Source organism: Anabrus simplex, chromosome 1, assembly GCF_040414725.1.
Source record: "Anabrus simplex isolate iqAnaSimp1 chromosome 1, ASM4041472v1, whole genome shotgun sequence".
In the NCBI taxonomy this organism is placed as follows: Eukaryota; Metazoa; Arthropoda; class Insecta; order Orthoptera; family Tettigoniidae; genus Anabrus; species Anabrus simplex.
The window spans coordinates 388,993,684-389,014,433 of NC_090265.1; the positions used below are offsets into that span (position 1 = coordinate 388,993,684).

The 20,750-nt window shown below is 37.8% G+C and overlaps 1 protein-coding gene across 2 annotated transcripts in view; it reads left to right on the forward strand.

Moving 5' to 3' along the window:
* The window catches only part of LOC136856825 (protein argonaute-2), a 467,999-nt gene that overhangs the window by 44,244 nt on the left and 403,005 nt on the right, over window positions 1-20,750 (forward strand). Inside the window, exons 5-6 of one of the 2 annotated variants that reach the window (XM_067134979.2) lie at window positions 6,728-7,027; window positions 20,172-20,343. In XM_067134979.2, the coding sequence (XP_066991080.2) occupies window positions 6,728-7,027; window positions 20,172-20,343 (472 nt within the window). Of the gene's footprint in view, window positions 1-6,724; window positions 7,028-20,171; window positions 20,344-20,750 lie in introns of both variants that reach the window. The other variant, XM_067134978.2, reaches the window with a different exon arrangement.

Genomic DNA, 20,750 nt, shown 5'->3' on the forward strand with positions numbered 1-20,750 from the left:
TCTTAGTACTGTCCAGGAAATTGATCTGATGCAGGGACTAATGCCCACCGAAACCCTGAGGATACGCCACTGTCATTTAGAGTTTGTAGTCTTTGAGGGTATGGTGTCTCTTGAAGCATTGGCCAACATGCAGACCCGGTTTCCTTTCGCATGTCTCACAGATGAAGGTAGTTTCTCTTCTTCCACAGGGAACATTTCGCTTTGAGCACACCATGCAGTCTGTGCTTTCCTTCAGGATGTTGAATTATTATGTGCATTTTGCCATTCAGTCTTTGTTCTTTGTCAGCTGTTGAAGGTCGCACTCTGGAATTTCTGCTGCCTTCGCAATAGTCACCATCCATTTCCATTACGAGCTGTCGTCGGAACTTGATGTGATTCATGGGCTTGATATTTCTTGTCTTGGAACATTCCACATACAGTATGTACGCATTGATAATGCAGATTTCCACCCCCCAGAAAAACAACTTTCTCCACCATTTCAGTGTCTTGCAGAGAAAACAGTAGGTGGACGCTAAATGGTCAACAGTGTCGACACCACCCATGTGTTTTGTATAGTTCACTATAACACTGGGCTTTTCCACAACTTCTTTCTTTTTGTTTCTCCTGTATTTTCCTCCTGATGGTCTCTGATGATGATGTGATCCATGTGCTGAGCATAGTCACTACACGTTTGTCATGCCAGGCCAATGTGTACACATTCTCATTATTACGACACGCCACCTTCTCACCTCTCTTCAACTTTGGCTTCTTCATGTGTGAAGGAACATCTTTTCTGTTAGGCATCAGTGTTCCAGTGAGGTGACAGTTTACACTAAGAAGTTCAGTGGCTAGTGTCGGGCTAGTGTAAAAGCGGTCTGTGAAAATGTGGTAACCAGTTACATCAGGCCACGCTTCTCTCAGGTTCTTGTAGAGATGAAGTACAATTCTAGAGGTAAAGGGAAGGTCAGGTTTGATAAGGTTTTCGGTCGTCAATTTTCCGTGGTAAGGCACAAAGGATACAATGTATCCACAAAGAGAGTCCGCCAAAACATACACACGGAGCACACATTTAGTTGGTTTCTTGGGGTTGTAGATTATAAAGGATATTCTTCCCTTGAAATCAACAGCAGCTTCATCAACTGACAAGTTCGGCCCAGGTATGAAATATACCTTACATTTACTGTCAACATAATTTAGAAAATTACTGACTTTCTGAGTTCTGGTTCTACGGCTGGTACCTTGATTTTCAGTCTTTTCTAAAGTGAGCACCCAAAATATTTGTAAAAAAAAGTTTCCTAGTGAAAATTTCACTGAAGAAAGGCACACGACAAACAAATTCTTTAGACCAGTAATCTTTCATATCTGGCAAATGAACAATTCCCATATTGATAATTAGGCCTAAGAATGCCCACCTTTCTTGTTCAATTACATCCACCCATTCATGCCAAATAGAGTATTTTAGACAAGTTTTTCTTAGTAATTTTCCCTCTTGCATAGGAATTAGTTTCCATAATAATTTTAGTCATCAGTGCAGGAGTGAAGAATAACATAAAAAACTGAAGTGGAGTGATACAGTTAGAAGGAACCTGCGGTCCTCTAGTTTTCTGACCTGATGAATAACTCAGTCTAGGAGGCTCATTATCATGAAATGTTACATTCTGGTAAACACTATTGCCATTTGAATTCCCATTTGTATGTTCGGAAGTATTTTCAGCATCACTGTTACTCAAATTATCATCACTGACCTCAGAAGCATCCCCATTATCATGTGCTGTATCCGCTCCTCCACTCCGGCCCATTACCTTCGCGCGTCTTCTTGCCTTGTAGCAGTCACTGGAAATTCCTCTTCTGAATCTTCAGAAACAGCATATGATGGTCCGGGATCATTCCATACTTTTTTATGCACAGGTCCAGTAGCTGAAGTTTCACTTGCAATGCTGGAGTTCCCTACACCTTAATCTTCACTTGACATTTCTCCAAACTCATCTAATTCAAATAATCATCGTCACTGCTGTGTAAATAAACGTGCATACGTATTACTTCTTCATTCATATTTACGGCTTGTATATGTCAAATTCAACTGAGACAATTAGCATTCACAGATAAACAATCCTAGTACAAAATGTGTGCAGCACTACTCAATGTAAACACATCTGATAGGCCGTGGGTAACCATGATGATACATGGTTTATATCTTGTATTATTTCCATGGAGGTAACACGACGACTTCCTTTGTGCACAAAAAATTGCTCTAGAATCTCCAGGGACATTGATCGACCACAGTCAGATCAAAGAACTTCAATAAATAACTTCTCAAGGAGAGCAAAACATAATGTCGAGGTGACCTCGACGTTGGACCAGGTACAATTAACCATGATGTCGAGGTGACTTTGGACTGAAAAAGGTTAAGGAACGCCACAATATCACGTAGTAGGCACTATGCGGAAAAGCAGAATCCGCGAAAACTGGTGAGGGTTGGTATTTCTGAATTACAAGATGGCTGTTAATTCGAAATCACTTAATTGGAAGTCCGATTTCTGTATTACAAAGACTTGTAATTTACTGTGTCGCAAAACTAACATCAGATGTCGCTGGTGTATCTATTTCAAGTGTTTACATTGCACGAAAATAATTATCCACCACCGGTCGTGTTACTGTCCAGTAAAAAGTGACCACGTATGAGAAGTTTTTTAGGCCCTTATTCACCAACGTCAGTTACTTTTGCTGTTATCTCCGATTTTCCAAACTCGGATAATGTCATTATCTCAGATAATGCTCACTTCCGTATTCACCACAGAATTTATTATCCTGGTTTACCAAAACTAAGTTTTTATTTCAACCTGAGTTTGAACCGCAAATTTTTCATACTAACGCACGCCCGCTCGGAAAACAAATGACTGTGCTGCCACCGCTATCGAAATGTAAACAAAGTTTTTTATTCCATTCGTGGTTTGCAAATAATTTGCATAAATTATGTCGGCTATTGAGCAGAAATCAAGAAAAGCCTAATATGACTTTCCGAGAGAGTGAATTGTTATTAAATTTGGTGGCAGAAAGCATTAACAAAGATAATAAGAAAACAAATTATGGCCTACCCATTGTATATTTCACTCAAATAAGGCAGTATTTCTTTATTCTTTATTTAAATGTCACCCAGTCATGTACCGTACAAGATATAAACTATAATCGAGGCTTCATTTTAGGCTTATCTATGTGTTGGGAATTCCAGCTTATGTTCGATTATGGATAACACTGACAGTGTCGAAGCTTTAGATAACCTAAAATGTGTCTGATAATCAGTGTCGTCGTAGGTCCTCGAAATATACCGCACGTACTTTTATCCATCTAAGACGTTTGTTAATTGCATAATCTTGGTCATATTACTTGTTGCTGTGATTTTCTCTAGCAATTGGACATTCCAGCCGTCTACGAGTAGCCATCTTGGAAGGCTATTATCTTAGATATCCCATTTTACCGGCCAATCAATCTCCAGTAAAATTTAAAACCGAGATAATACTTGTTATTCGAGATAATGTTGTTGGTGAATACAAAATTAACTGTTCTCGGATTACGTAGCATTAAGCTAAGATAAAAGCCAACTCCACGAACTTGTAAGTAATTAGGAGAGGATTCTAGTGATGCAAGAGACAACAAATCTTCCCATCTACAGGGAATTGAGCCTATTGCAAGTTCAGATTAATGAAATACCTGTCACGCAAGTAGGCCGCCTTGCTCATTTTCGTAGCAGTGATATTTGCGTAAAGACCACGTGGACCTCGTGGAGTGATACGAAATATTTGTTTATGCCTACGTTACTCATTTGATGGAAGGAATTTTAGTTCATTTCATTTTTTTTTTTCTTTTCAAAATGAGCCTTCCTAAAATGAGGGTGCGAGCGTTATTTGACAGCGGGGTAAATACGGTATTTGTTGGTAAGTACTGTGTCTATTGCTTGTTTCTTGTGTTATTTCTTCTTGTTTGTATTTCTGTCCCTGATTTTTCTTGTCCTTGGCCCATCGGCTTAAAGGTAGCCGGCCGGTGCATTTGTGGCTGACTGTTACTGTAGTTGATGGTATTACTATGCTAGCGGGGCAGCTGTACGTAGTTTAAAATATGATAATCATAGAGAAAAAACAAATTAGTGTTGGTGAATTATTTGGTGATTTTAAACACAGTCATAAATAAAAATCATTCTCTGCGAGCAGTGACCTTGGAATGAATTGTCCACATATGTGGACCTCAGGACTGGTGTTTTGATGAAAGGGGATATTGCCATTAGTGAAAAATTAAAAAATCTTTTATTTTTCAAGCATATACAATTAAATATGTTAAAAAGAACACAATGAAGGAATTTTTATGATATTCTGCAAATTCCAAATAATATTCGGAAAACACACAAAGAAAAATTATTTTTCACTGTCACGGTATGAAAATTCTGATATCCTCCAACTTGACATGCTGGAGTACTGTACTATGATTTTGCTGATATAACCATATAAAATAGAAAATATTTAACTGACACCAGACAAGAGGCAACAATGTAATGAAAAACTCAAGTAATATTCCAGGGTTTTTCAATCTGATAACTCGGCATACGTTCATCTTCTGATAACTCAGAATCACCATTTTTAACAGTTCTTGGTCAGTTAAAACCATATTGCTTGAATGAAAACACATAACTTATAAATAAAACACAATCGGAATTGAGACCTGAGGTTCACACGTGGGCCATGTATTTTTGATGTTGTACTGAACGTAGTGTAACAATAATAATACTATAGTTCAGTTATTATGAGTTTCGACTTGACGTTTGGGCGCTGCCTTTTGGCGGAGGGTAAGTGAATTAATCAACAGTCAATTATAGACAGCCGATTGCTCCGCTAGAGCACGTTAGACTCCTGCTGAGGTTAGCAATGTTGTCGATTTGTTGTTTACTGTAACCACGTGCTATCAGCTGTGTGTTGTATTGTGCTCAGTTCTTTTTGCGGTCTTTGTGTGTCTTTGTGCTAGGTTTATATTTCGCAGTGTAGAGTTTATAAATGTATTGTTTAGTATTTTTAATAGTATAGCGCGTTACATTGTAGTAAATAGTGTGTAACAGGTGATCTATTTTATACAGTAGCTTAATTTAACATTTTGTTCGGTAGTTATATAGTAGGTTAATTTTTAGGCCCGTGTGTGAATTTGATGTTTTGTCATGTCGACGCCTACGTTTAAGGATGAAGCTCCCAAGAGAAGAAAGCCCTTCGGACGAGGTACTCCACTAAGGAGCCGGGCCTGGGAAATTGTTTGTAATGTTAGAGAGTCATTCTTGACAAAGCACCAACAATGGCGGCTAGAAAGAATGAGTTGATTAAGTGGTTGAAGGAGCACAATATTTCGGTTCGCGACGACATGGGGAAGGGGGATCTTATGGATCTCTTGAAACAAAACAAGCCCCAGTACCCAGTTTATGTGGTGGATAGCCAGAAGGAACGGGCATAAAGTAGTTCAGACGATTATGTTGAAGACTTTATTATCTCTTTAGGGTCAAGCGAGAGTGAAACCTCAACAGACGATGGCAGTGCCGATAGTGACTGAGAAATGAGTGGTATATTCGCTTTGTAGGATTATTTCCTTCGTTACTGGAAACTGAATCTAACAGCAACGCGAGATCTTCTACATGGTGAGTAGAAATTTAATTTAATTTTCTCACGGTTTATCTGTTCGAGCATCGACATATTTTTATCTTGTAGCCTTATCCTAAATGTATTGTGCATTATTGATCTTACGTGAATCATGTATGTTGCTACAAAGAATAACCGATTATGGACTTATATTCCAGTATTTACATTTCTGTTTGTGTTGTGTATCGTAAATCAGCTGTTTGTATTCATGGCAATTTGGCACCACCGGCTGACTTCCGGCTAACTGTCAAGTCGAAACTCATAAAAACGGAACTATACATATATTATCACAGCTATCCTTCAACCTTTCTTTGCAAATAAAATCATTATGAATCCAAGTACTAAGCTCTAGCTGAATTTATTTCCACTTCCGTGAAAGGCAGTCACCTGTCGGTGCCATTTTTCCGTTTTCACAGAACACGAGTTGGCAAAGAATAACACAACTTGATGTAGATTCACAGTGGTGCCTTCTGAAGCTGAAAATAGGTACTAGAAAGTCCACAGAAGAGGACTCTGGGTTTCAATTGTTGAAATCTTGCACCAAGGAAGTAAAATAAAATTATAAAATGTGGTCCTCGTATTTGGACCCAGGGAATGAAGAGGTTATGTGTATTATGTTAAAAGAAAGTATAAAGAACCTATATCGCCAAGGGTGTGTCATGGGGTGACAAAATCTAGACTTTACAATCACCTGCATACGTATAAATCCCATCAGAAGTTATAGCAAGTTATAAGTTATAGGTTTTTAAAATAACTTTGTATATACTTAAATTTCACATCAGTAAATAACGTTATATGTTAAATTAAACAATACACTAGCATTCTGTTATGTATACCTTTTTTTTTTAAAGTGCTCTTAATTCATCAGATCTATTGCATCATCTGTTGTTACCACCAGTTTTAACCTACTAAGAAACCAACAAGGTAATCAGTGAAATTTTTTTCCTTGCAGTATTTATTCTTGTTAACCTTTGGTGAAACCATCACCCAGGGTTGGCTGATAAATGACCGAACAGTACTCTTCAAAGGCCACCATTTACCCCTCAGAAATCACAACCCTTGCCTTTTCTGTTTGGAAGTAGGTGGAGGCGATACTGGAGGGAAGGCTGTAGATAAAGGCTTGGGCAGAACTGGAGTTCCTCCTGCTCAGCCACCTACTCAACAAGGAGTGCCGCCTCCTCAACAAAAGCCAACTGCTCAACAACGGGTCCCTCCTCAACAACAGCCACCTCCTCAACAACAGCCACCTGCTCAACAACGGGTTTCTCCTCCTCAGCAACAGCCACCTGCTCAACAGCGGGTGCTTCTTTCTCAACAGGAGCCACCTGCTCAACAGCAGGTGCCACCTCCTCAAAAACAGGCTCCACCACCATCGCGAGGAGGTAAGTGTTGAAGATTGTTTTCTTCTTAATTTAGTAAATTTAAACTTTATTTTAATTAAGTAATGAACTGAATCAATGTCCGTTCCCATTAGAACTTTGACATTGTGTATTTCCTTGTGAAAGAATTCTCCTTTTGTCCAATCAGGATGTTTCCTCGTTTTAGGTTTGTGTGGTTTTCTTTTAAAATATGTAAATTTGAAGATTAGTCCATGGGTTCCGCATATTTCTAGGAGTCTTTGGCCATTTCTGTTAATTTGTGAGGAGCCCACTTTCCTACTACAGTAAAACCTCGTTAATTCGAAGTCATTGGGACTCAAAAATCGGACTTTGAATTACGTGATTTCGAATTAACCGCCAATTCGCAATTCAAAAGTATCAACCCTCGCTGCGTTACAAAATATTATAAGGCCCGTTACTGCATGCATTTTACATTGATTCACAGTTTATACCTTTCAAATGCCATGAAAAAAGACTATTTCCAAAATGTATGCAAGAAGGTGCATTTACAGTATTCAAATAATGCACTTGGATATCTTGCTGGCAGACATAACCTCACGCAACGAAAGAAAGAAAAAAGAAAAAAAAAAGCACGATTCAAAGACGAGAAATCTATGCTGGCTCCCATGTGCAAGTACTTTATTCATTGAATTACTGTACTGTAAGCATTTTAGATGCCTTGTATTTACACAGAAAGTGCCCGATGTTCTTAAAATCGAACTTTCCGATGACTATCCTTGTACGATTTACCGCCATGGCACTTATCTTGTACTTCAGAAATGTAAACACTTGCCGCGTCACAAAGTATTTTAAGACTCATTAATACATGCAATCACCTCGATTCACGGTTTAAACCTTTCAAATGCCATGGGAAAAAACTATTTCCAACATTTATCCAACAAGGTGCATTTACAATGTTCAAATAATGCACTTGGGTAAATAACTTACAAACATAACCTCACGCAACGAAAGAAAAATATCACACAATTCAAAGACGGGGATAAATTATGCTGGTTCCCCTGTGCAAATGCATTATTTTTTGGATTTCTGTACTGTTTGCATTTTTAGATGCTTTGTACTGGCATGGAAAGTTCCCGACGCCCATAGCATTGTGGCTTATCGATCTTTCCTATGACGAGGGGATAAAGTTTCTCGCTTCCATGTGCATTCCCATCCCTCACACTTGTACGATTCCCGGGCTGGCACTTCCTCCTTTAAAACCATATGATCGTTTGGGCTCGCATTAAAATAAAGTAATGCAGTTTCATCGGCAATGACAATATTGTTCGGTGCCTACGAATTTATTATATGAGCCACGTTTTTTCTTAAATTATTATTATTTTCATCAACTGTTGGCATCGGCAGTGTTCGCGGATTCTGTTTTCCCGCACACTACCCGTTGCGTGATATTACGGCGTTCCTTAAAAGTTTGAATACAAAATAATTCCGATTTCATTCAACTTAGTAATCATGAAGCGCACTGTAGATCCACCGAAGTGAGTGTAAATGCGGAAATCTACGGTACCACTCCACGTTCCGGAACACGCGTTCTATTATGACGCGGATAAATTTCGAGTTGAAATTACTCTGTAACATACTACTGTTTTAAAATGTAATGGCAGTTTCGAATTAAAAGTCTAAATTTCGGTAATGGGGCCGACATTGTACTTCGAATTACGAATTATCCGTATTTCGAATTAAACAATTTAAATAACATGCAAAACTGTATCTCATGTTTCCGGGAACGAGACCTTCTTCGAATTAGGCGGGATTTTGAATTAACCGATTTCGAATTATCGAGGTTCTACTGTACATCTCGATACTTCTTTTCCGTACCCAGTTGAGCGTTAAAGGCCCCTATAAGGATCTTGATGTTATTCATATTTATTTTATTCATTGTATGATCAAGGAAATCCCAGAAATTGACTTCTTATGAAATTTTTTTCATTGATAGGGACATGAGCATTTATGATGGTGTAAAGTTTGTTTGTGGTTTGTAAAGTTAGAATTGCAATTCTCGGTGAGATGGCTTTAAAATCAATTACAGAATCTATTATTTTCGAATTTACTATGCATCATGTACCAAATTGGGGGCAGTGTTACATGACCCTTCGGCCTGGCTTTCCAATGTATCTATATATATAAAAGCAAGTCGGTCTGGAGCAATGTATATATAAATATTTAAAAATGAAAAAGACGTGAATTAATGAGGCACTTCCAGAAATCTCAGCAATTTGAAACTTGGTATGGGAGAAGCTGATGACCCCAGAATCCCTAGAAAAATAGAAAATTCTCAAAATTCCCTGAAGGGGGCACGCTGGGGGGGCTCAAATTTTGGACTCTGCATAAGAACGCAGTCGTATAATTAATCCAAAGCAACAACCTATAGGTTTCGTGGGCTTAAAAATTTTCAGGAATTTCCTAATTTTTATCCCCCGTCCCCCCAATTCAAGATGGCGGCACAACCTGCCAGACGAGGTAGAAGATTGAAATTTGGTGAAATTATAGCTTTTAGTCCCTAACCGATGGAAAAATTGCAAAATGTTCAAATTTTTCACTTTTTACCCCCAAAGTTATCGAAATATGGAGGCAATTTTAATGACTGTGCAGACATTCCTTTTGAGGTATTTGTTGGCTAAACGGTAAGTCATGTCACAAAATGGATGGCACAATCTCCGTTCAATTTGGAATGATCTACAACTTTCGTCCTATGACTTTTTGTCGTATCTCTCTCCCTTACACGTTAGATTTGGCCGTATTTCTGAATTGTTCGTAAATTTGGTGATTTTTACAAGTATATTTCATTGTTTGACACTCTTATATGAATGATAGGATCATCAAGTTGTGTGCGCACATTGGCACGATCAGTGGCGACATATGGACCAAATTTCATGATTCTAGATTATACATAAGTATGCAAAAAGTAATGTAAAACGTTAAAAATGTACTCAAATTTCCCCCTATTCAAATGTTTGAACTCAATTTACCCCCTAAATATGGGAGATACGAGGAAATGGTTTAGAAACATGTAGAGTGATAAATAAGGCGTCTGATGGCGCAAACCGTTTGTTAATATCATGCACCGTTTAGGAGTTATGAATCTCGAAGTGGAGGTCTGCACTTTCCAACGTGCTCATGCTTATCCCTCATCTATATATATAAAAGCAAGTTGGTCTAGAGCGATGTGTATATAAATATTTAAAAATGAAAAAAGACGTGAATTAATGAGGCACTTCCAGAAATCTCAGCAATTTGAAACTTGGTATGGGAGAAGCTAATGACCCCAGAATCCCTAGAAAAATAGAAAATTCTCAAAATTCCCTGAAGGGGGCACGCTGGGGGGGGCCTCAAATTTTGGACTCGGCATAAGAACGCAGTCGTATAATTCATCCAAAGCGACAACCTATAGGTTTCGTGGGCTTAAAAATGTTCAGGAATTTCCTAATTTTTATCCCTCGTCCCCCCAAATCAAGATGGCGGCACAACCTTCCAGATGAGGTAGAAAATTGAAATTTGGTAAAATTATAGCTTTTAGTCCTTAACTGACGGAAAAATTCCAAGATGTTCAATTTTTCACTTTTTACCCCCAAAGTTATCGAAATTTGGAGGCAATTTTAATGACTGTACAGACATTCCTTTTGAGGTATTTGTTGGCTAAACGGTAAGTCATGTCACAAAATGGATGGCACAATCTCCGTTCAATCTGGAGTGATCTACAATTTTGGTCCTATGACTTTTGTCATCTCTCTCTCTGTCTCTCTCTTATACATTAGATTTGGCCGTATTTCTGAATTGTTCGTAAATTTGGTGATTTTTACAAGTATATTTCATTGTTTGACACACTTATAGGAAAGGTAGGTTCATAAAATTCTACACAAATATTAGGCCACCCAGTAGCCGTATTTGTGCCAAATTGTATGTTTTAAGCTGTCACATAAGTATTTGAAAAGTATTTCTATAAGTGAATAGCTTACACCAATTTCACCCTATTCAACTTTTCTAAAACAATCTTACCTTTAAATAGATGAGATACTTGAACATATTATAGGACCAGGCATTTTGATCGCTAAATGTGGCCAGAAAGTGCGTCTTATCGTAAAATCCGTTTTTCGATTTGGTGTACCGTTTTGCAGCAGTTATTCTGTAAATGAAGGTAAACATCCATATACTTCCAGATGACGACTACATTCATTCATTGAAGTCGATTGTAGCAAACTAGAAAGGGTTTGTCTGCCATTGTTATTAAATACTTTTCAAATCGATAGTGACTGTCAGAAGGAGGGCGTCTGCTATTGTAATCAGTGCTCTCCACATCGACTTTGACAGGCAGTAAGAATGGGGTCGTCCTCCATCTCCTGTGCATTATTTTAATGCATAATTCCCTTCTCGATTCGACTAGCAAAAGACAAGAGAGCGTGCAATTTTTTTCAAAACTCTTTTACCCGATTCTGTTTGTCAGTAGGCAAGGATGTCTTCCATTATAAACAAATTTACCCATCTAAAATGTGCTGACGTTAGGCATAGTGGCCTGCTATTATAATGGAAACTCACCAACTCGGTGTGGCTAGCAGTATGCTGACTGGCATTAGAAAATGCGTCTGCCATTATAATGATAAGAACGCAACTCACTTTTGACTGGCAGGAGGGAAGGTCCTTTCAGATGTAATAAAAGTTCAACTGTAATCTCTCTGACAGTAGGAAATGGGGTCTGCCATTGTAATGAAACCTCCCCAAATCGGTTTTGGCCGCGCACTAGGCAATGGGGCCTACCGTTAAATGAAAATTACCAACTTTGTGAATTTCAGTAGACAACTGGACTTGCCGTTATCATCGCTATTCCGCAAATTGTACTTACATTGGAAACAACGTCTGTGGATTTCACAATGCTGTTTCTCGGATAAAGCCAAGACACATGCAATTTAAAAAATCTTATTCACTTCATGTGCAGTATTTTACTTCGATATCCGTATACAATGTAGAGTACCGTAGCGAAGCACGGGTACGTTTGCTAGTGCTCTATAACTTTGAGATTCAAATGGATCTTCTGTTAAATTTCTCATTTCTTGGAGCCCTACCACGACAATATTTTGCCTACCTAATTCATCTGTGAAGTTCTAGAGCTTTCCGGTTTTCAGTAAGGTGTTTATATTGCGCATCGCAATGTAGTTAATATACTTTTGTTTGATTTCATGTTTGTATGTTTGGTTATACTGTATGTATGTATTTTTGAGAATTCAAATTCATTCTTGTCTTTTAGGCAACTACCCACCAAATCTGATGTAGTCTTCTCCATCCTTAAGGGGTTGGATGGTGGAATTATTTTAGTAAAAGACTTTTCCATATTTATCAAAGGTTATCAACCATAAGTGGAGCAAGCTCCGATTTACAACTATGGTTGTTAGCAGCAGAGGATATTAATTCAGCCGCCACTAACATGTGAAACAGGCGCTGTTGGGTTTCCGCCACTAAAATGTGGAATCGTCGTGCCGTTTATTGCCTCAAGATGTTTATTTTGTGGCTGTAATTTTACAGCTTTAAGCCAACTCTCATACTTTTTTCCGGGCTTAGGACCGGCAACAGCAGCTACTGAGCTACTCAATCCACCCCGCAGATACTGCAGGCAGAATTACTGAATATACGAATGAAAACTATGCAACAGGGATATGGAAACAATGGATACGATTTTTTCCGACATGAAGGCATTTTATGCCATGTATCCATGGGTACAGTGAAAACTATGTCTACCATTTCTCAAGATGAGAGGAAAAGTATTAAAAGGTGTGAAAAACGTGAGAGAACAAATGAGGCGGCCCATTCCAGAACTTGTCTTATCCACCCTAAGTGATGTCTCAGGAGAAGCGAAAAATCTGTAATTTTTGTAATATGTCTCGCTTGTTTAAATGTATTACCACGCATTCAAGTCCAATGTCATAGGCTCATCTTACTGAAGAATTATAAATATAATTAGTAGAATGTCAATAAATTAAATTTGTATTTTGGATAAGACGAGTTTTGGAGCATCCAAAAAAATTAAAATATATTACCTCACACAACTTATCTTGAAAACAAGAAAAATGAAAGAATTGAGAATATAATGTTGTAATAAAACACACTAGCACTAATGCACCTTTTTGCTATCAGTATAATGATATTCACTAATAAATTAAACACTGCAGTGTGACTTATCATATTTACATCCTATCCATAATATTTGGAGAGAATTCTTCCTTTATAGGCTACACTGCACTCACAATACAAGTAACTTGAACAATAAGACATCACTTTGTTGTTAATCATGTTAATAATGCACTAAGCTCTTAAATCTGTTCCCTTCTCTTGAGATCCATCATAAAGAACTTCTGGTTCTTCAACAAGATTGTTTTTGTGTACAGAAATTATGGTGAACAGATTACTGTAAAAAGAAAGCAACTCATTCCTTCCCCCAATCCATTCCAAAATGCTTTTCAAGCAAACTTTTTACGTCTTTTACTTTGGCGGGATTCAAGTTGACTCCTGGCAATAATTCAGAGGGCATTAGCATATCTCGCAGGCGTTTTCCCTTTTTCATTACTGATTTTCTTAAATCGATGTCTGAGTTGTAATGAGGTTCTCCCCTAAGGGTGACATTTCCCAGCGAGTTTTTGCTAATAACAAATCGTTTAACTGAAGAAAATTTGAAGTGCCAATATGCAGGTTTTTTTCATCATATTTCCAGCAACCATTTTCCAGTTGTTCACCTAGCAGTGTCTGCCAAACTTGAAGACTTCGTGTTTGCTAAAGATGTCTTCATATTCTGCTGGATTACAGATGATAGGGCATTTCCATATCTCTCTCTCAACTTGAGTAAATACCCTGGTGGTAGATAGTGGGTTAGCTTCTGGTGTAGTTTATAGATGGTCTTTGTCGTGTTTTACTACCTTAAAATTATAAAATCCTTTTATTAACAACCACCTACTCAATACAATACAATACGCTCATTGAATTATAAAATAATCATGAGGTGTCTTAAATAATGGAACATGTTTCATTCGGCATAGCAAACATCATCAGCCGTTAGTATGCAAAGACTAGGTCAGGGCCCTGAGTTTAAATGATCAGAATTGTTAAAAGAATAACAATGTCGTAATAAAAAGTAATATGATAAAGTTAGATTTAATTTGTAACAATATGTACAGATCAACAGCGAGAACTTGTGGTGAAATACATTGAACGATGGCAGTCTGTGAAGCTAAAAACAATCATGGGATTGTTAAAGTAAAAATAGATATTATGGACATTAAAATATACGTCAATGCGTGAAGCGAAGATTAATTATTGAAGATGGAGTTCTTTCAATTGTGCAAATACAAAAGTTGAAATAGAGTTCATAGAATAATACGGGTCAAATTGAACCAGTCAAAAGGCGCATGACGACGTAACCAAGGTTGGTATGACGTGATCTCCGGTAGTTGCGAATTCTGTAGGAGAGACAATCACAATGCCGGAAGGAAATACAAGTTGAACTAGTCCACATTCACGCGCGTTGGATGTTATTGAAGGAGTATTTCATTTATCTGGATGGTTCACGTGACAGGTTCCTTCTCTTCTTCAACGTGTTCTTTGTCCGATATCACTTTGGCCGTATTAATCAATTACTCAGTGGTTTTAGAACAGTCCACTTTTGTGATGGGTGTTGATGAAAAGAGGTGGTGAATAGGTCGCAGTGGTATGCCTTCTTCATGAATTTTTGGGAGGTATCGGGTCAGAGGAAATCAGTTCATACTGTATTTCAGTTGGAATACTGGTGTGTGTGTGTTTTTTTTTGTTTTTGTTTTTTACTGATTTGCGGAGCTTGATCTTAACAAGGTTGGTAGGACTCATGTTGTGATGTGTATATTGTAATCTATGTATAATGGGCATCCAAGATAACTAATTTTGTATCCTTTCTTAATTCATATTGTTCTGGTGTTTCTGAATTTTGATAGAACCAAGCCACAGATATTTCAGCTGTTAAGTATTCCTGTGAATCAAGTCATGAAATTTCATTTGACAGAACTAAAATCTTAACAGCTCTTCCCTGAAATCTCGAAAGAAAAATCTGAGAGGCTATCGAAATTAAGAAACACCCGAACAATATGAATTTAGAGAAAGGATACAAAATCAGCAATTCTTGGATGCCCATTATAGATCACAATATGCAGGTACAACATGAACATACAGGACAAACCCCCATTACGTAATAGCACTGGCAGTCCTTAGCTACCTGGCAAGTAACACCCTCATGTTCGAGACCTTTCTTGAGCCTCTGTGGGGGCTTACGTCAACCGGAGAGAGAAGGCTATTTAAGGCCAAGCACAATAACTACTCTCGTAGTTAATTAGCTGCTTGGGGGACTGAAGATGGTTTTCTGTGATTTCCCATTGCCACACCAGGCAGATGCTGGGGTTGTACCTTAACACTAGAAGGACGGAATGACTTGCACCACCTAGAAAGACGGAGAAGTAAAAAATGACCCTCGAGTGATATAGAAGTTTTATTCCATTATTTGTGAATGGAGATGTGGGGATATATTTTCTACAATGAAAATAAATACCAGTGATCTTCCTGATTGAATATTATGTTCTAAACCATACAGTCATACCAAAAATTCAGTTATACAATAAATGGATGTAAAATCAATCAAAGGTCACTATGAGATATTATATGGATACAAAACAAGTCTCTGTTCTGATTAGTTCTCTATTTTCATGAACCTGTGTGTCCATACTAAGCACATCGTTCAGTGGTCTGAAGAGAACGTGATGATGTACAGTATGTCTGTGATTGAGTATCATCAATCTCAAAGCTTACAGACATTCCACACAGGTGATGATCGTTTTCTGTTTCCCAGTACACCTCTTTCACACAACCTTTTTGCATGCCTTACACACATGCCCACCTTCTGTGTCCTTCTTGCATTTGTTGCGCACTTGGCATTTCCTGCGTTTTCGGCTAGATCGTTGTATATCACTATCATCATTGTCTGCAATATCGGTCATTTTATTTCTGCTCTGGGTGTTTGCTACAGTAAGTTCCTCAGCGACTTGTAGAAGAAAGTTTCTTCACAAGATCTTGATATTTGTAACATGATTGTACAACACCCAAGCATTTATTCCTGCTAAGTCGAGAACATTACAGAATGTGTGTAATGACCAGCTATGTGCAGCTAGCGTGACAGTATACTTTCTGGCCGTTTGGTCCACAACATTGACTCCGTACTTAGTTCCGCTGTAACATGTTATGAAGTCAGTTTTCTTCTTTCTGTCAGTCTCCACCTGGACATCTGGATGAAGTGAACGAAGCATAAGTACATTCTTACCGACCTTACCTTGATAAATACTATAAAATTATGTTGTTCCTTTTTAGGACTTTTACAGTTGTGTTCGAGAAGTTTTCACCTCCGGTGGAACCTTCCTTCTTACTCGATTTCTTGTACCAAGAAGACTGGTTCCATGAGATTTCAGCTTTCCAGCTAGCTGCACTGCTGTAAAAATAACTGCTGCAAGTGACATTTCTACCCTTGTTTATGAAAGGTGTCATTAACTTCTCAACAATATAATTACCCAAATGCACATTTTCAGGGCGCTGTTCATCCTTTCCTAGATAAGGAAACACATTCAAGACATATTTCAATTCTTTGTCCACAGCCATCCAGACTCTCTCCTTATTTACATAAAATCAGCTTCATGGTCCGTATCGCACTTCAATAGATTCACAATTAAGTATTTATTTATTTTCCACCTAGTCGATACAATGATTGCTTAAGGCAATTTTTAATGGTTTAATGTTAATTTTAAGGACACTTCCTCTAAAGCATTACTTTGTCAATTTTATATATTTTTCATCTAAACAGTGTTATGTGGCTGAAGATGTTGATAATATACGAAACATGTACCACTTTTGACCATTAAAAATTGCCTTAAGCAATCATTGTATCGACTAGGTGGAAAATAAATAAATACTTAATTGTGAATATCTCCTTATTTGACGGGCTTGGATGCCATAATTTGCAGTAAGTGACAGAGTTTTGCTAGGGAACAAGTGCACATCAATTTTAATTCAAGCTCCAGGCTTATAGCAGATCTGACAATTTGAATTAAACCTTTCCCATACTTCCGATATGAGGGCAAATGTATTAGTTTCAAGTCTTGTCCTACCGAGCTCGATAGCTGCAGTCGCTTAAGTGCGGCCAGTATCCAGTATTCGGGAGATAGTAGGTTCGAACCCCACTGTCGGCAGCCCTGAAAATGGTTTTCCGTGGTTTCCCATGGTTACCTTAATTAAGGCCACGGCCGCTTCCTTCCCACTCCTAGCCCTTCCCTGTCCCATCGTCGCCATAAGACCTATCTGTGTCGGTGCGACGTAAAGCAACTAGCAAAAAAGAAGTCTTGTCCTTGTCCAGGAGAGAGAGAGAGAGAGAGAGAGTGTGTGTGTGTTTTTTTTTTTTTTTTTTTAGCTTCACCTTCAGTAGAAGTAGTAGCAACCTCTTCATCTTCTAGGAGCTTCTATAGCTGGACCTGCATCTCCAGGGACTGTAACATTTTTCTCTCTGACCCGCCCATCCTCGAGCATATTGTAAATGACCCCAAAAGTCTAATTGTGAAATGAAAGCAGAATCTGTCATGACTTTTGATATAAATATGTACGCATTGTTCATACGAATGAAGAAACTGTAAAACATTGTTACCTCTGTCATTGTTTTCAAGTTTTCCAACGGTAGTTATTTTTGGCGAGTCAGCTGGATTGCTTTCAATTTCTTCAAGCTCTGATTCAGACGAAGAAATTGAAGAAGAGGCTCGAGGGGAATAATAATTATCTGACGAATTGATTCTTCCTCTCTCGTCCCAAGTCATCCTCACTTAGTTCCTGGAGAGAAACTATTACATCGTCCAGTCTCAAATACCTTCTGTGCTCCATATTTGAGGAATCATTCGTAAAATGAACACAACAAACAGCTCAATAAACAAACAGCAACAAACCGTTTATAATGCATACTTCACAAGCTCCTTAATGCGAATGCCTTCTTTTTTTCCTAACCTTGACTCACGTTTATGAAGTGTGGAGGGGATAAATAGGTGAAGATGGCAAATGGAGTGTGGGAAGTAGGAAACAGTCTACATACGCATAGGAAACAAAATAGAAATGAAGTTACGAGTCGCTTAACTGCGGCCAGTATCCAGTTATCGGGAGATAGTGGGTTCGAACCCCACTGTCAGCAGCCCTGAAGATGGTTTTTCGTGGTTTCCCATTTTCACGCCAGGCAAATGCTGGGGCTGTACCTTAATTAAGTCCATGGCTGCTTCCTTCCCATTCCTAGGCCTATCCTATCCTATCGTCGCCATAAGACCTATCTGTGTCGGTGCGACGTAAAGCAAATAGCAAAAAAAAAAATGAAGTTATGGAAATACAATGAGAGTTCTTGTACAATCTAATAAGGGTGAAAAATGACCCTTCCGTCCTTCTAGGTTAATTGAATTAAGGGGGCCATTGCTGTTAGGGCTGGAGCATCCAAATTTCAATGACAGTAAATAAAGCCTAAATGATGAAAAGTCATACAGTCTGAACAAAATCTAAAATAAATTACAGCAACAGGAGAGTGTTGAATTCATAAAAGGGTCAAACATGACCCCTCTGTCTTTCTAGTGTTAATTAAGGCCACTGCCGCTTCCTTCCCATACCTAGTTTTTTCCTATCCCATCATCGCCATAAAACCTATCTTGTTCGGTTACATAAAGCCAGTTGTAAAAAAAAAAAAAAAAAAAAAAAAAAAAAAAATCTTGATGGCATTCAGGAAGTATACAATTTCTTTACCACACAATCGTGATGGTGAATGTGATTAAGGATACAGTGTGAATGAAATATCAGATGTGCTTATGGAGATTATAATGATAGAAACAATGCATTTTTCCATGGTACATCAGATAATGATCTGTGCTGTTCTGTAGGAAAATTTGAATTTTGGCTCTAAGAAGTGGTTTGTAAACTGATTTTGTATTTTATTTACTGACTTAGGTATAATTTTCTGATAACTGTCACATCTTATGGTGAATGCAACAAATGTATTCTTTGGAAAGTTGTCTTCAGAATACTTGCATAACATTTTCTTAGCATTGGAGTTCTTAAATGTCAAAGCTTCTATTAATTTATTTTTTCATGGTTGATAGATCATCCGCTGCATTAGACGAGAATTATGCATTCTGTATACTCTCTTTAACGCATTGAGGTCTTGCTAACTAATTTCGGATTTAAAAATTAAATACTAGTTTTGTACTTCATTAATTTTTTGTTTCATTTTGAGTTGATACTGTCTTCTTCATGTCTGTAAAAACTGTAATACAATTTACAGATCTCTGACCATGGAAATAGTAGATTAAAATTAGTAGGCTTTTCACTTTTCTAAAAAATTCAACGTATATAACCTTAACTAATAAAATACGGTAGATATTTGGTTTTTAGGCCATTGAGAATTATTTGTACAAGAGATAAATGTATGTAATAATTAGGGTACATAAATATTGTGTGACCTGTTAGGTCTATTCAGTTGGTATAAATCATCGTTCAGTCTATGTTCGCGTGCGTCTGCCAGTACGTGCGCACTGTTGTTGAGTGTACACAGTTCTGACACGGTTTGCAAGGAAGAATATGATGTGTAGAGCTGTAATTTGCTGCTATCTGTATTTTTTTTTTTTCCCGAGAACTATGTGAACCAAATCTTATACTGCAGTGCCGATCAACGCACACAGTACGTTTTGTAGTATCAACTAAGTAAACCAGAGAACATATGCTGTGCAGGCTTCGTTCTCCCGAATAAATGACATGGCTCATACAGCGCATAGCCTTCGACACCAATGTGTAAACTTTTTACAGTCTTACGAGATGAAACAGTGTTGAAATTTTTCTATTAATGAGCTTTTTTAAAAATCTGTCTATAAATTTGATGTGTTGGGTCTACTGTATTTAAGCATATGATTGTCAAAATCTCTTCAGTTACCAATTGTTGCTTGTTATTTTCAGTAACTCTTCCCTTTTATTTAACCCTGTGTACAGATCTTCATGTTTGCTGTACTGCATATTAATTGTTTTTTCTTTCTTTTTTTCCCAACTCCCTGTTCACCCTATCAAATGAAAGGTGTTCGTTTCCCAATCCCACTTAGAGCATCCTTAAAACAAGCTGGAACTGAAGGAAAGAGGATTGTTGTGGAAACAAATCATCTTGCTCTTGACCTAAATGGACTTCGCAGCAAGTTTGCCTACCATTATGATGTTGCTATTGATCCAGATAGACCAAAACGGCTGCTAAGGTAAAATAATGCACAGACTATTCATGTACAGAAGTATTTATTTTGGAACATGCATTGTTTTATCTACATGTTGTCAACATTTTACTGATTAGCATAGGAGTTAATTACTTGCATGTGGAAGTATTATAATTGAAAAAAAGTATACGGTTTTCCTAAATTTATAAACCCATTGCAATTTGTGACATTAGAGGACTAAAAGGGACTTGTATTAGGTTATAATCATTTCTCTTGTAACTTTCATTGTGATTGCTTGGGGGGCAGATTTTAACTTTATTAAGCGCAATCAGTGTTGCCGCATGTTTCATACCAGAATTTGTTTGCTAAGTCATGAAAGATATCTGCAAAGAGCATGTAGATAATTAAAGAATTGCAGGAGAGAAATGATTTCTCAAATAAGATTATCAGCC